This window comes from Osmerus eperlanus, chromosome 9, assembly GCF_963692335.1.
Source record: "Osmerus eperlanus chromosome 9, fOsmEpe2.1, whole genome shotgun sequence".
Taxonomy (NCBI): domain Eukaryota; kingdom Metazoa; phylum Chordata; class Actinopteri; order Osmeriformes; family Osmeridae; genus Osmerus; species Osmerus eperlanus.
In genome coordinates, this window is record NC_085026.1 from 5,856,046 (window position 1) to 5,869,794 (window position 13,749).

At 40.7% G+C, this 13,749-nt stretch overlaps 1 protein-coding gene across 2 annotated transcripts; it reads left to right on the top strand.

Annotated features, from left to right (window-relative positions):
* The first annotated feature begins 1,670 nt into the window (after positions 1-1,670).
* Positions 1,671-13,738, top strand: LOC134026249 (neuroblast differentiation-associated protein AHNAK-like). 2 transcript variants are annotated; one of them, XM_062468799.1, is made up of 2 exons: positions 1,671-10,681; positions 11,246-13,738. In XM_062468799.1, exons 1-2 carry the CDS (start codon positions 1,756-1,758, stop codon positions 12,799-12,801), a joined length of 10,482 nt encoding a protein of 3,493 aa, XP_062324783.1. In that variant the 5' UTR covers positions 1,671-1,755; the 3' UTR covers positions 12,802-13,738. The 2 variants fall into 2 exon arrangements, with proteins under 2 accessions (XP_062324783.1, XP_062324782.1); XM_062468798.1 differs by having other exon boundaries at positions 1,671-13,738.
* Positions 13,739-13,749: the final 11 nt, after the last annotated feature.

The window sequence follows — 13,749 nt, forward strand, 5'->3', positions numbered from 1 at the left end:
ACAACCACAGTTACACCAGTCAAATTGCCCAAACCACTGCTTTCTGATTTAGATAGCCATGAACACATTACTGTGAACTACACTGAGGACAAAACAATCCCAAAGGACACTGGAATTACCATTGAACTTAATAAAAGGGAGGACTTAGAGATCCCTGGAATGGAAGCTATCCAAACAACAGGACGTGTTCAGAAAACATGCATCCAGTTGCAAAAAGATTCAAAGCAGGAAGAAGCCACTATAGAAGAACGTTTTGAATCTGAAATACCAACCACAACAGATAAGGGAAATCTTATAAGTTTTGACATAACTGGATCAAATAAGAAGACAAAGAAAGGAAAAATGCCAACACCTGGCTTTGGAATGGTAAAATCGGATGAAACATTTCCAGAAATTGGGATTCAGTTCCCTAAGACAGATATTTCTCTTAAAGGAGATGAGATCAAAGATGGAGAGGTATCTGGAAAAAAATCCCATTTTGATATTATAGACTCTAATATAGAGTATAATATCAAAGTTGAAAAAGTCACTGTCTCCCCAGCCAAATTTAAACTACCCTCTTTCACTTCATCCAAATTTGAACTCTCTGAACCTGAACTGGATTTCAGTGCATCAAAAAAGGTAGCTATCCAACAGTCTGAAGCTGAATTCAAGGACCTCTATTTTGAATATGAAATACAAAAAGAAGCAGCTTTGGGGATTGGACAGAAAGAAATAAAGCCATCGATGACAGTCTCCAAAGTTGGATGGTCAAAACCAGGATTTGTTCCTGAAGTGGATTCAAGTCATCCAAAATTTGATATTCAAATTCAAGGGGGAAAAGTGGAGGTCGCTGACACAGATGGGGATTTAAAACCAACAGACATAAAGCTTGACATCAAGGATTTTGAATCTAGGGGGAAAGCAAGTACATTCAAACTACCAACAATGAAGCTCCCTAAATTTGGTCTGGAATCTCCACATGTCACCATGGAAGTACCCTATGTAAAGAAGGAAGTGGAAATTGGTGTGGTTGACGTTACAGAAGCCAAGCTATCAATGTCAGTGGAGGGACCTGTTGTTGATATAGAAACTCCATCTATAGATGTTGATGTGAAGAGCAAAGGCGTTGAACTTGAGGGACAAGGAAGCAAGTTTAAGATGCCAAAGTTTGGAATCTCACTGCCAAAAGTCAAAGGTCCTGAAATGGACTTCAGTTTGTCAAAAACAGACAAGGACGTGACTTTACCAGAAGCCAAAGCAGAGATCCAACTACCTGATGTTGAAGTCAAAGGTTCCCCAACTAAATTCAAACTACCAACAGTGAAACTCCCTAAATTTGGACTGGATGCTCCACATGTCAATGTGGAAGTCCCCGATGTAAAGAAGGAAGTAGAAATTGGCGTGGTCGATGTTCCGGATTCAAAGCTATCAATGTCAGTAGAAAGACCTGTTGTTGATATAGAAGTTCCATCTATAGATGTTGATGTGAAAAGCAAAGGATTTGAACTTGAGGGACAAGGAAACAAGTTTAAGATGCCAAAGTTTGGAATCTCACTGCCAAAAGTCAAAGGTCCTGAAATGGATTTCAGTTTATCAAGAACAGATAAGGACGTGACTTTACCAGAAGCCAAAGCAGAGATCCAACTACCTGATGTTGAAGTCAAATATATTTCAGGAGATGCCACAGTACCAGAAGTAGCAGCACCAGACGTTGATGTGAAAGTTAATAGAAGGAAGTTTTCATTCCCTAAATTTGGATTTTCAAAGCCAGACATGAAAGCCCCTGAAGTGGATGTCAGTCTTCCAGAGGTGGACGTTTCTTTACCGGAGGTTAAGATGGTAACCAAAGAGACAGAAATCAAAATTGAAGCACCCGAAAGTGAAGCTGAAGTCAAAGGTTCCTCAACAAAATTCAAATTGCCAACAATGAAGCTCCCTAAATTTGGTCTGGAATCTCCACATGTCAATGTAGAAGTCCCCGATGTAAAGAAGGAAGTGGAAATTGGTGTTGTTGATGTTCCGGATTCAAAGCTATCAATGTCAGTGGAAGGACCTGTTGTTGATATAGAAGTTACATCTATAGATGTTGATGTGAAGAGCAAAGGCGTTGAACTTGAGGGACAAGGAAACAAGTTTAAGATGCCAAAGTTTGGAATCTCACTGCCAAAAGTCAAAGGTCCTGAAATGGACTTCAGTTTGTCAAAAACAGACAAGGACGTGACTTTACCAGAAGCCAAAGCAGAGATCCAACTACCTGATGTTGAAGTCAAAGGTTCCCCAACAAAATTCAAACTGCCAACAGTGAAACTCCCTAAATTTGGACTGGATGCTCCACATGTCAATGTAAAAGTCCCCGATGTGAAGAAGGAAGAAGAAATTGTTGTGGTCGATGTTCCAGAGTCAAAGCTATCAATGTCAGTGGAAGGACCTGTTGTTGATATAGAAGTTCCATCTATAGATGTTGATGTGAAGAGCAAAGGCGTTGAACTTGAGGGACAGGGAAGCAAGTTTAAGATGCCAAAGTTTGGAATCTCACTGCCAAAAGTCAAAGGTCCTGAAATGGACTTCAGTTTGTCAAAAACAGACAAGGACGTGACTTTACCAGAAGCCAAAGCAGAGATCCAACTACCTGATGTTGAAGTCAAAGGTTCCCCAACTAAATTCAAACTACCAACAGTGAAACTCCCTAAATTTGGACTGGATGCTCCACATGTCAATGTAGAAGTCCCCGATGTAAAGAAGGACATAGAAATTGGTGTGGTTGATGTTCCAGATTCAAAGCTATCAATGTCAGTGGAGGGACCTGGTGTGGATATAAAAGTTCCATCTATAGATGTTGATGTTAAGAGCAAAGGCGTTGAACTTGAGGGACAAGGAAACAAGTTTAAGATGCCAAAGTTTGGAATCTCACTGCCAAAAGTCAAAAGTCCTGAAATGGACTTCAGTTTGTCAAAAACAGACAAGGACATGACATTACCAGAAGCCAAAGCAGAGATCCAACTACCTGATGTTGAAGTCATAGGTTCCCCAACTAAATTCAAACTACCAACAGTGAAACTCCCTAAATTTGGACTGGATGCTCCACATGTCAATGTGGAAGTCCCCGATGTAAAGAAGGAAGTAGAAATTGGCGTGGTCGATGTTCCGGATTCAAAGCTATCAATGTCAGTGGAAAGACCTGTTGTTGATATAGAAGTTCCATCTATAGATGTTGATGTGAAAAGCAAAGGCGTTGAACTTGAGGGACAAGGAAACAAGTTTAAGATGCCAAAGTTTGGAATCTCACTGCCAAAAGTCAAAGGTCCTGAAATGGATTTCAGTTTGTCAAGAACAGATAAGGACGTGACTTTACCAGAAGCCAAAGCAGAGATCCAACTACCTGATGTTGAAGTCAAAGATATTTCAGGAGATGCCACAGTACCAGAAGTAGCAGCACCAGACGTTGATGTGAAAGTTAATAGAAGGAAGTTTTCATTCCCTAAATTTGGATTTTCAAAGCCAGACATGAAAGCCCCTGAAGTGGATGTCAGTCTTCCAGAGGTGGACGTTTCTTTACCGGAGGTTAAGATGGTAACCAAAGAGACAGAAATCAAAATTGAAGCACCCGAAAGTGAAGCTGAAGTCAAAGGTTCCTCAACAAAATTCAAATTGCCAACAATGAAGCTCCCTAAATTTGGTCTGGAATCTCCACATGTCAATGTAGAAGTCCCCATTGTAAAGAAGGAAGTGGAAATTGGTGTTGTTGATGTTCCAGATGCAAAGCTATCCATTTCAGTGAAGGGACCTGGAGTGGATATAGAAACTCCATCTATAGATGTTGATGTGAATAGCAAAGGGGTTGAACTTGAGGGACCAGGAAACAAGTTTAAGATGCCAAAGTTTGGAATCTCACTGCCAAAAGTCAAAGGTCCTGAAATGGACTTCAGTTTGTCAAAAACAGACATGGACGTGACATTACCAGAAGCCAACGCAGAGATCCAACTACCTGATGTTGAAGTCAAAGGTTCCCCAACAAAATTTAAACTACCAACAGTGAAACTCCCTACATTTGGACTGGATGATCCACATGTTACTGTGGCAGTACCTGATGTGAAGAAGGAAGAAGAAATTGTTGTGGTCGATGTTCCAGATTCAAAGCTATCAATGTCAGTGGAGAGACCTGTTGTTGATATAGAAGTTCCATCTATAGATGTTGATGTGAAGAGCAAAGGATTTGAACTTGAGGGACAAGGAAACAAGTTTAAGATGCCAAAGTTTGGAATCTCACTGCCAAAAGTCAAAGGTCCTGAAATGGACTTCAGTTTGTCAAAAACAGTTAAGGACGTGACTTTACCAGAAGCCAAAGCAGAGATCCAACTACCTGATGTTGAAGTGAAAGATCTTGCAGGAGATGCCACAGTACCAGAAGTAGCAGCACCAGACGTTGATGTGAAAGTAAACAAAAGGAAGTTTTCATTCAATAAGTTTGGATTTTCAAAGCCAGACATTAAAGGCCCTGAAGTTGATGTCAGTCTTCCAGAGGTGGACATTTCTTCACCGGAGGTTAAGATGGTAGCCAAAGAGACAGAAATCAAAAATGAAGCACCCGAAAGTGAAGCTAAAGTCAAAGGTTCCCCAACAAAATTCAAATTGCCAACAATGAAGCTCCCTAAATTTGGTCTGGAATCTCCACATGTCAATGTAGAAGTCCCCATTGTAAAGAAGGAAGTGGAAATTGGTGTTGTTGATGTTCCAGATGCAAAGCTATCCATTTCAGTGAAGGGACCTGGAGTGGATATAGAAACTCCATCTATAGATGTTGATGTGAATAGCAAAGGGGTTGAACTTGAGGGACCAGGAAACAAGTTTAAGATGCCAAAGTTTGGAATCTCACTGCCAAAAGTCAAAGGTCCTGAAATGGACTTCAGTTTGTCAAAAACAGACATGGATGTGACATTACCAGAAGCCAACGCAGAGATCCAACTACCTGATGTTGAAGTCAAAGGTTCCCCAACAAAATTTAAACTACCAACAGTGAAACTCCCTACATTTGGACTGGATGATCCACATGTTACTGTGGCAGTACCTGATGTAAAAAAGGAAGTAGAAATTGACGTTGTTGACGTTCCAGAAGCAAAGCTATCAATGCCAGTGAAGGGACCTGGAGTTGATATAGAAGCTCCATCTATGGATGTTGATGTGAAGAGCAAGGGAGTTGAACTTGATGGACAAGGGAGCAAGTTTAAGCTGCCAAAGTTCGGAATCTCACTGCCAAAAGTCAAAGGTCCTGAAATTGACGTAAATCTGTCAAAAACAGGCATTGATGTTGAATTACCAGAAGCCAAGGCAGAGGTCCAACTACCTGATTTTAAAGTCAAAGATATTTCAGGAGATGCCACAGTACTGGAAGTAGCAGCTCCAGACGTTGATGTGAAAGTTAATAGAAGGATGTTTTCATTCCCTAAGTTTGGATTTTCAAAGCCAGACATTAAAGGCCCTAAAGTTGATGTCACTCTTCCAGAGGTGGACATTTCTCTACCAGAGGTTAAGATGGAAGTCACAGAGCCAGAACTCAAAATTAAAGCACCAGAAGGTGAAATTGAAGTGACAAGTTCCCCAACAAAATTCAAACTACCAACAATGAAGCTCCCTAAATTTGGTCTGGAATCTCCACATGTCACTGTGGAAGTACCCGATGTAAAGAAGGAAGTAGAAATTGACGTTGTTGACGTTCCAGAAGCCAAGCTATCAATATCAGTGAAGGGACCTGGAGTTGATATAGAAGCTCAATCTATAGATGTTGATGTGAAGAGCAAGGGAGTTGAACTTGATGGACAAGGGAGCAAGTTTAAGATGCCAAAGTTCGGAATCTCACTGCCAAAAGTCAAAGGTCCTGAAATTGACTTAGGTTTGTCAGAAACAGGCTCTGCGGTTGAATTACCAGAAGCCAAGGCAGAGGTCCAACTACCTGATTTTGAAGTCAAAGATATTTCAGGAGATGCCACAGTACTGGAAGTAGCAGCTCCAGATGTTGATGTGAAAGTTAACAAAAGGAAGTTTTCTTTCCCTAAATTTGGATTTTCAAAGCCAGACATTAAAGGCCCTGAAGTTGATGTCACTCTTCCAGAGGTGGACATTTCTCTACCAGAGGTTAAGATGGAAGTCACAGAGACAGAACTCAAAATTAAAGCACCAGAAGGTGAAATTGAAGTGAAAAGTTCCCCAACAAAATTCAAACTACCAACAATAAAGCTCCCTAAATTTGGTCTTGAATCTCCACATGTCACTGTGGCAGTACCTGATGTAAAGAAGGAAGTAGAAATTGGTGTGGTTGACGTTCCAGAAGCAAAGCTATCAATGTCAGTGGAGGGACGTGGAGTTGATATAGAAGCTCAATCTATAGATGTTGATGTGAAGAGCAAGGGAGTTGAACTTGATGGACAAGGGAGCAAGTTTAAGATGCCAAAGTTCGGAATCTCACTGCCAAAAGTCAAAGGTCCTGAAATTGACTTAGGTTTGTCAGAAACAGGCTCTGCGGTTGAATTACCAGAAGCCAAGGCAGAGGTCCAACTACCTGATTTTGAAGTCAAAGATATTTCAGGAGATGCCACAGTACTGGAAGTAGCAGCTCCAGATGTTGATGTGAAAGTTAACAAAAGGAAGTTTTCCTTCCCTAAATTTGGATTTTCAAAGCCAGACATTAAAGGCCCTGAAGTTGATGTCACTCTTCCAGAGGTGGACATTTCTCTACCAGAGGTTAAGATGGAAGTCACAGAGCCAGAACTCAAAATTAAAGCACCAGAAGGTGAAATTGAAGTGAAAAGTTCCCCAACAAAATTCAAACTACCAACAATGAAGCTCCCTAAATTTGGTCTTGAATCTCCACATGTCACTGTGGCAGTACCTGATGTAAAGAAGGAAGTAGAAATTGGTGTGGTTGACGTTCCAGAAGCAAAGCTATCAATGTCAGTGGAGGGACGTGGAGTTGATATAGAAGCTCCATCTTTAGATGTTGATGTGAAGAGCAAGGGAGTTGAACTTGATGGACAAGGGAGCAAGTTTAAGATGCCAAAGTTTGGAATCTCACTGCCAAAAGTCAAAGGTCCTGAAATTGACGTAAATCTGTCAAAAACAGGCTCTGCAGTTGATTTACCAGAAGCCAAGGCAGAGGTCCAACTACCTGATTTTGAAGTCAAAGATATTTCAGGAGATGCCACAGTACCGGAAGTAGCAGCTCCAGACGTTGATGTGAAAGTTAACAGAAGGAAGTTTTCATTCCCTAAATTTGGATTTTCAAAGCCAGACATTAAAGGCCCTGAAGTTGATGTCAGTCTTCCAGAGGTAGACATTTCTCTACCAGAGGTAAAGATGGAAGCCAAAGAGCCAGAACCCAAAATTAAAGCACCAGAAGGTGAAATTGAAGTGATAAGTTCCCCAACAAAATTCAAACTACCAACAATGAAGCTCCCTAAATTTGGTCTGGAATCTCCACATGTTACTGTGGCAGTACCTGATGTAAAGAAGGAAGTAGAAATTGGTGTGGTTGACGTTCCAGAAGCAAAGCTATCAATGTCAGTGAAGGGACCTGGAGTTGATATAGAAGCTCCATCTATAGATGTTGATGTGAAGAGCAAGGGAGTTGAACTTGATGGACAAGGGAGCAAGTTTAAGATGCCAAAGTTTGGAATCTCACTGCCAAAAGTCAAAGGTCCTGAAATTGACTTAGGTTTGTCAAAAACAGGCTCTGCAGTTGATTTACCAGAAGCCAAGGCAGAGGTCCAACTACCTGATTTTAAAGTCAAAGATATTTCAGGAGATGCCGCAGTACCAGAAGTAGCAGCTCCAGACGTTGATGTGAAAGTTAACAGAAGGAAGTTTTCATTCCCTAAATTTGGATTTTCAAAGCCAGACATTAAAGGCCCTGAAGTTGATGTCACTCTTCCAGAGGTGGACATTTCTCTACCAGAGGTTAAGATGGAAGTCACAGAGCCAGAACTCAAAATTAAAGCACCAGAAGGTGAAATTGAAGTGACAAGTTCCCCAACAAAATTCAAACTACCAACAATGAAGCTCCCTAAATTTGGTCTTGAATCTCCACATGTCACTGTGGCAGTACCTGATGTAAAGAAGGAAGTAGAAATTGACGTTGTTGACGTTCCAGAAGCCAAGCTATCAATGTCAGTGAAGGGACCTGGAGTTGATATAGAAGCTCCATCTATAGATGTTGATGTGAAGAGCAAGGGAGTTGAACTTGATGGACAAGGGAGCAAGTTTAAAATGCCAAAGTTCGGAATCTCACTGCCAAAAGTCAAAGGTCCTGAAATTGACTTAGGTTTGTCAGAAACAGGCTCTGCGGTTGAATTACCAGAAGCCAAGGCAGAGGTCCAACTACCTGATTTTGAAGTCAAAGATATTTCAGGAGATGCCACAGTACTGGAAGTATCAGCTACAGATGTTGATGTGAAAGTTAACAGAAGGAAGTTTTCCTTCCCTAAATTTGGATTTTCAAAGCCAGACATTAAAGGCCCTGAAGTTGATGTCACTCTTCCAGAGGTGGACATTTCTCTACCAGAGGTTAAGATGGAAGTCACAGAGCCAGAACTCAAAATTAAAGCACCAGAAGGTGAAATTGAAGTGAAAAGTTCCCCAACAAAATTTAAACTACCAACAATGAAGCTCCCTAAATTTGGTCTTGAATCTCCACATGTCACTGTGGCAGTACCTGATGTAAAGAAGGAAGTAGAAATTGGTGTGGTTGACGTTCCAGAAGCAAAGCTATCAATGTCAGTGGAGGGACGTGGAGTTGATATAGAAGCTCCATCTATAGATGTGAAGAGCAAGGAAGTTGAACTTGATGGACAAGGGAGCAAGTTTAAGATGCCAAAGTTTGGAATCTCACTGCCAAAAGTCAAAGGTCCTGAAATTGACGTAAATCTGTCAAAAACAGGCTCTTCAGTTGAATTACCAGAAGCCAAGGCAGAGGTCCAACTACCTGATTTTGAAGTCAAAGATATTTCAGGAGATGCCACAGTACCGGAAGTAGCAGCTCCAGACGTTGATGTGAAAGTTAACAGAAGGAAGTTTTCATTCCCTAAATTTGGATTTTCAAAGCCAGACATTAAAGGCCCTGAAGTTGATGTCAGTCTTCCAGAGGTAGACATTTCTCTACCAGAGGTAAAGATGGAAGCCAAAGAGCCAGAACCCAAAATTAAAGCACCAGAAGGTGAAATTGAAGTGATAAGTTCCCCAACAAAATTCAAACTACCAACAATGAAGCTCCCTAAATTTGGTCTGGAATCTCCACATGTCACTATGGAAGTACCCGATGTAAAGAAGGAAGTAGAAATTGGTGTGGTTGACGTTCCAGAAGCAAAGCTATTAATGTCAGTGGAGGGACGTGGAGTTGATATAGAAACTCCATCTATAGATGTGAAGAGCAAGGGAGTTGAACTTGATGGACAAGGGAGCAAGTTTAAGATGCCAAAGTTCGGAATCTCACTGCCAAAAGTCAAAGGTCCTGAAATTGACGTAAATCTGTCAAAAACAGGCATTGATGTTGAATTACCAGAAGCCAAGGCAGAGGTCCAACTACCTGATTTTAAAGTCAAAGATATTTCAGGAGATGCCACAGTACTGGAAGTAGCAGCTCCAGACGTTGATGTGAAAGTTAATAGAAGGATGTTTTCATTCCCTAAGTTTGGATTTTCAAAGCCAGACATTAAAGGCCCTAAAGTTGATGTCACTCTTCCAGAGGTGGACATTTCTCTACCAGAGGTTAAGATGGAAGTCACAGAGCCAGAACTCAAAATTAAAGCACCAGAAGGTGAAATTGAAGTGACAAGTTCCCCAACAAAATTCAAACTACCAACAATGAAGCTCCCTAAATTTGGTCTGGAATCTCCACATGTCACTGTGGAAGTACCCGATGTAAAGAAGGAAGTAGAAATTGACGTTGTTGACGTTCCAGAAGCCAAGCTATCAATGTCAGTGAAGGGACCTGGAGTTGATATAGAAGCTCAATCTATAGATGTTGATGTGAAGAGCAAGGGAGTTGAACTTGATGGACAAGGGAGCAAGTTTAAGATGCCAAAGTTCGGAATCTCACTGCCAAAAGTCAAAGGTCCTGAAATTGACTTAGGTTTGTCAGAAACAGGCTCTGCGGTTGAATTACCAGAAGCCAAGGCAGAGGTCCAACTACCTGATTTTGAAGTCAAAGATATTTCAGGAGATGCCACAGTACTGGAAGTAGCAGCTCCAGATGTTGATGTGAAAGTTAACAAAAGGAAGTTTTCCTTCCCTAAATTTGGATTTTCAAAGCCAGACATTAAAGGCCCTGAAGTTGATGTCACTCTTCCAGAGGTGGACATTTCTCTACCAGAGGTTAAGATGGAAGTCACAGAGCCAGAACTCAAAATTAAAGCACCAGAAGGTGAAATTGAAGTGAAAAGTTCCCCAACAAAATTCAAACTACCAACAATGAAGCTCCCTAAATTTGGTCTTGAATCTCCACATGTCACTGTGGCAGTACCTGATGTAAAGAAGGAAGTAGAAATTGGTGTGGTTGACGTTCCAGAAGCAAAGCTATCAATGTCAGTGGAGGGACGTGGAGTTGATATAGAAGCTCCATCTATAGATGTGAAGAGCAAGGGAGTTGAACTTGATGGACAAGGGAGCAAGTTTAAGATGCCAAAGTTTGGAATCTCACTGCCAAAAGTCAAAGGTCCTGAAATTGACGTAAATCTGTCAAAAACAGGCTCTGCAGTTGATTTACCAGAAGCCAAGGCAGAGGTCCAACTACCTGATTTTGAAGTCAAAGAAATTTCAGGAGATGCAGCAGTACCGGTAGTAGTAGCTCCAGATATTGATGTGAAAGTTAATAGAAGGATGTTTTCATTCCCTAAGTTTGGATTTTCAAAGCCAGACATTAAAGCACCTGAAGTGGATGTCAGTCTTCCAGAAGTGGACGTTTCTCTAACAGAGGCTAAGATGGAAGCCACAGAACCAGTTCTCAAAGTTAAAGCACCAGAAAGTGAAGCTGAAGTCAAAGGTTCTCCAACAAAATTCAAACTACCAACAATGAAGCTCCCTAAATTTGGGCTTCAGTCTCCACATGTCACTGTGGAAGTACCTGATGTAAAGAAGGAAGTAGAAATCGGTGTGGTTGATGTTCCAGAAGCCAAGCTATCAATGTCAGTGGAGGGACCTGGAGTGGATATAGAAGCTCCATCTATAGATGTTGATGTGAAGAGCAAAAAGTTTGGAATCTCCCTGCCGAAAGTAAAAGGTCCTGAGATTGATGTAACTGTCTCAAAAACAAACATTGATGTGACATTACCAGAAGCCAAAGCAGAGGTCCAACTACCTGATGTTGAAGTCAAAGATCCTTTTGGAGGTGTTGCAGTACCAGATGTAGCAGCTCAAGATGTTAATGTTATCAAGCGTAGGATTTCATTCCCTAAATTTGGATTTTCAAAACCAGACGTCAAACAGACTGAAGTTCTTGTCAGTCTTCCAGAAAGTAACATATCCATGGCAGAACAAATGGTGGACATCAAAGAACCAGAGGGGGAAGGTAAAGGGCAAGAGAGTCACCCTGAAGTGAAAGATGTCGGCTCCCCTACAAGGTTCAAGATGCCAACTATTAAATTCACTAAATTTGGTTCAAATGTCTCAAATGTCACTGCAGAAACACACAATTTGGAGACAGATATGAAAGCAGAGAGTCCGCAGAGTAACAGGGATCTCCCTGAGCAGGAGGCACAGACAGATGAGAGGATGAAGACAGAAGCTATGCAGGAGACTGACAGTCATGCCTCTCCAAGCAAGTTTAAACTCCCAGCCTTCAATATGCAATGGTTCAGTGTTTCTAAATCCAAACCCGAAGACAGCCATGCAGACAGTGGTGACTCGGAAAAGAAAACTAAAAATCAAGAAACTGAAAAAGGAGAGAAAAAATCCCCTTCGTTAACTATGTCATCCTTCGGAGACATACTGAAGGCCATTGATGTTGAATTTGACGTTCCTACTATAGAGGAAGTGGAGGAAAAGCTGACACCTTCCATGGAAGGATCACCTGTCAGAAGTAAAACCACACCAAATGCTGGCCCAACACCTGAGAAAAGTGCTTGGTTTAAATTCCCAAACTTTGGACGGCTTTCTCCTTCAGAATCCCCTAAAGTCCTAGAAAAAGAGTCCAAGGACCATATGAACATTGCTGCTGGTGACTCTGTGGAAGATGACGTCAGCTTAACCCTCTCCCTGAGGTCATCAGATGCCTTCGCTGATATCAGCTCGACAGTAACAAGTGAACAAGTAGCCATATCCTCTGCTTCTCCAACCAAGGTAATGGTTAAGTACACTGACCCTAATGCCACTGTGAGAGAGACGATGGGCGACGTCATCACTTCCACTGCAAGGACCGAACTGATCTCACTTGAACCACACTTGCCAGAGAAAATCACCATTCCAACGTTGTCTAGCACATCATCTTCCTCCGTAGACACACTTAAACTTGAGAGTGGTGAGATACATGTAATCACGTCAAACACACAAGCCACACCGGAGGCAAAGCAGGTCACAGTGTTCACTGATGTCCAGATGCGCTCAGCTACCAAAGATGCTTCCGGTCTGTGGAGTGGTGAGAGCTCAGCTGTTCAGAGGCATGTTGTGAGGGAGGCGTCAGGACATGGCATAGAAACGGTCGTACTAACTGAAAGAGTCACACATGTAGGAGTCCATCCTGGTGAGGCTATATCAGATGAAACAGCCTCCTCCATCAGACGGTTAAAGGACACTGTGCACTCGGAGAAAATGAAGTTCTTTGATGGAACTGAAAAATAATACGTTGTGATGTTTATCAAAGACAATAATACAGACAGTAATTGTATTCTAAAGTATGACTGAGTTTTAGCATAAGCAATCCTATTTTAGTATGCTTATAGTGCACACTTGCTGTAACCAATGTCAAATGTAAACTAAAATATAAACTTCATAAAACTGTTAACAATGTCTCGTTTAGTCATGTGATTATGCATATGTAGACCATGTTCCAGTGTGTAATCTGAGATAATTTGATTAATCCACTGTTGTGAGCCTGAAGCACAATCTATAATTTCCCTTTGTTTTGCTGCCAAACATCAAGTTATTATGGTTTATCAGTTTCACATAATGAATGATAATCTTTTACCTTCATTTCACTGTTGTTGAATATAGAATGCACCAAATGTTAACATAGCGCTCATGAATTGAAATGTTTACATTATATTTATGCTATTATCATCTTACATAATCACACTTACAAAATACAATTGGATATTCAAATATATTTCTTAAATAAAATTCCAATTTATGCAGGGAATTATAGCCAGAGATTAAATGGAAGAAGAAGAAACAAATCGAGTTTGTTGTATTTACTTTTAAACAATATTTGTTATTTTTCAATTTGCCACCAAAATTATAACACACATTCTGTATTCTGCAATTTGTATTGTTCACTGTATAAAGTAAAAAAAACAACAACGCTATTGTAAATATTTGTTGACTTTATTATTTCTTATGGAGTGTGACTTTGATTGTATCTCAGGATTGTATTCAGTACCTGATTTAGTCAATGTACTTAATATACATAATAAATTATATGAAATATTTGTTGTCTTCGTGAATATAAAGTAAATCATATTTCACTAATGAAAATAGGACTAGGCTGATATTGTTTCATATATAAATAAAGATATATAGTATGTGTATACATTAAATACTACAAAAATGCAATATTTGTTTTTAATGAAG

Excerpts from the sequence above, each read along its gene's own strand:
- LOC134026249 (XM_062468798.1), top strand. The coding sequence starts at position 1,756 with ATGAAAGCCCCTGAAGTGGATGTCAGTCTTCCAGAGGTGGACGTTTCT.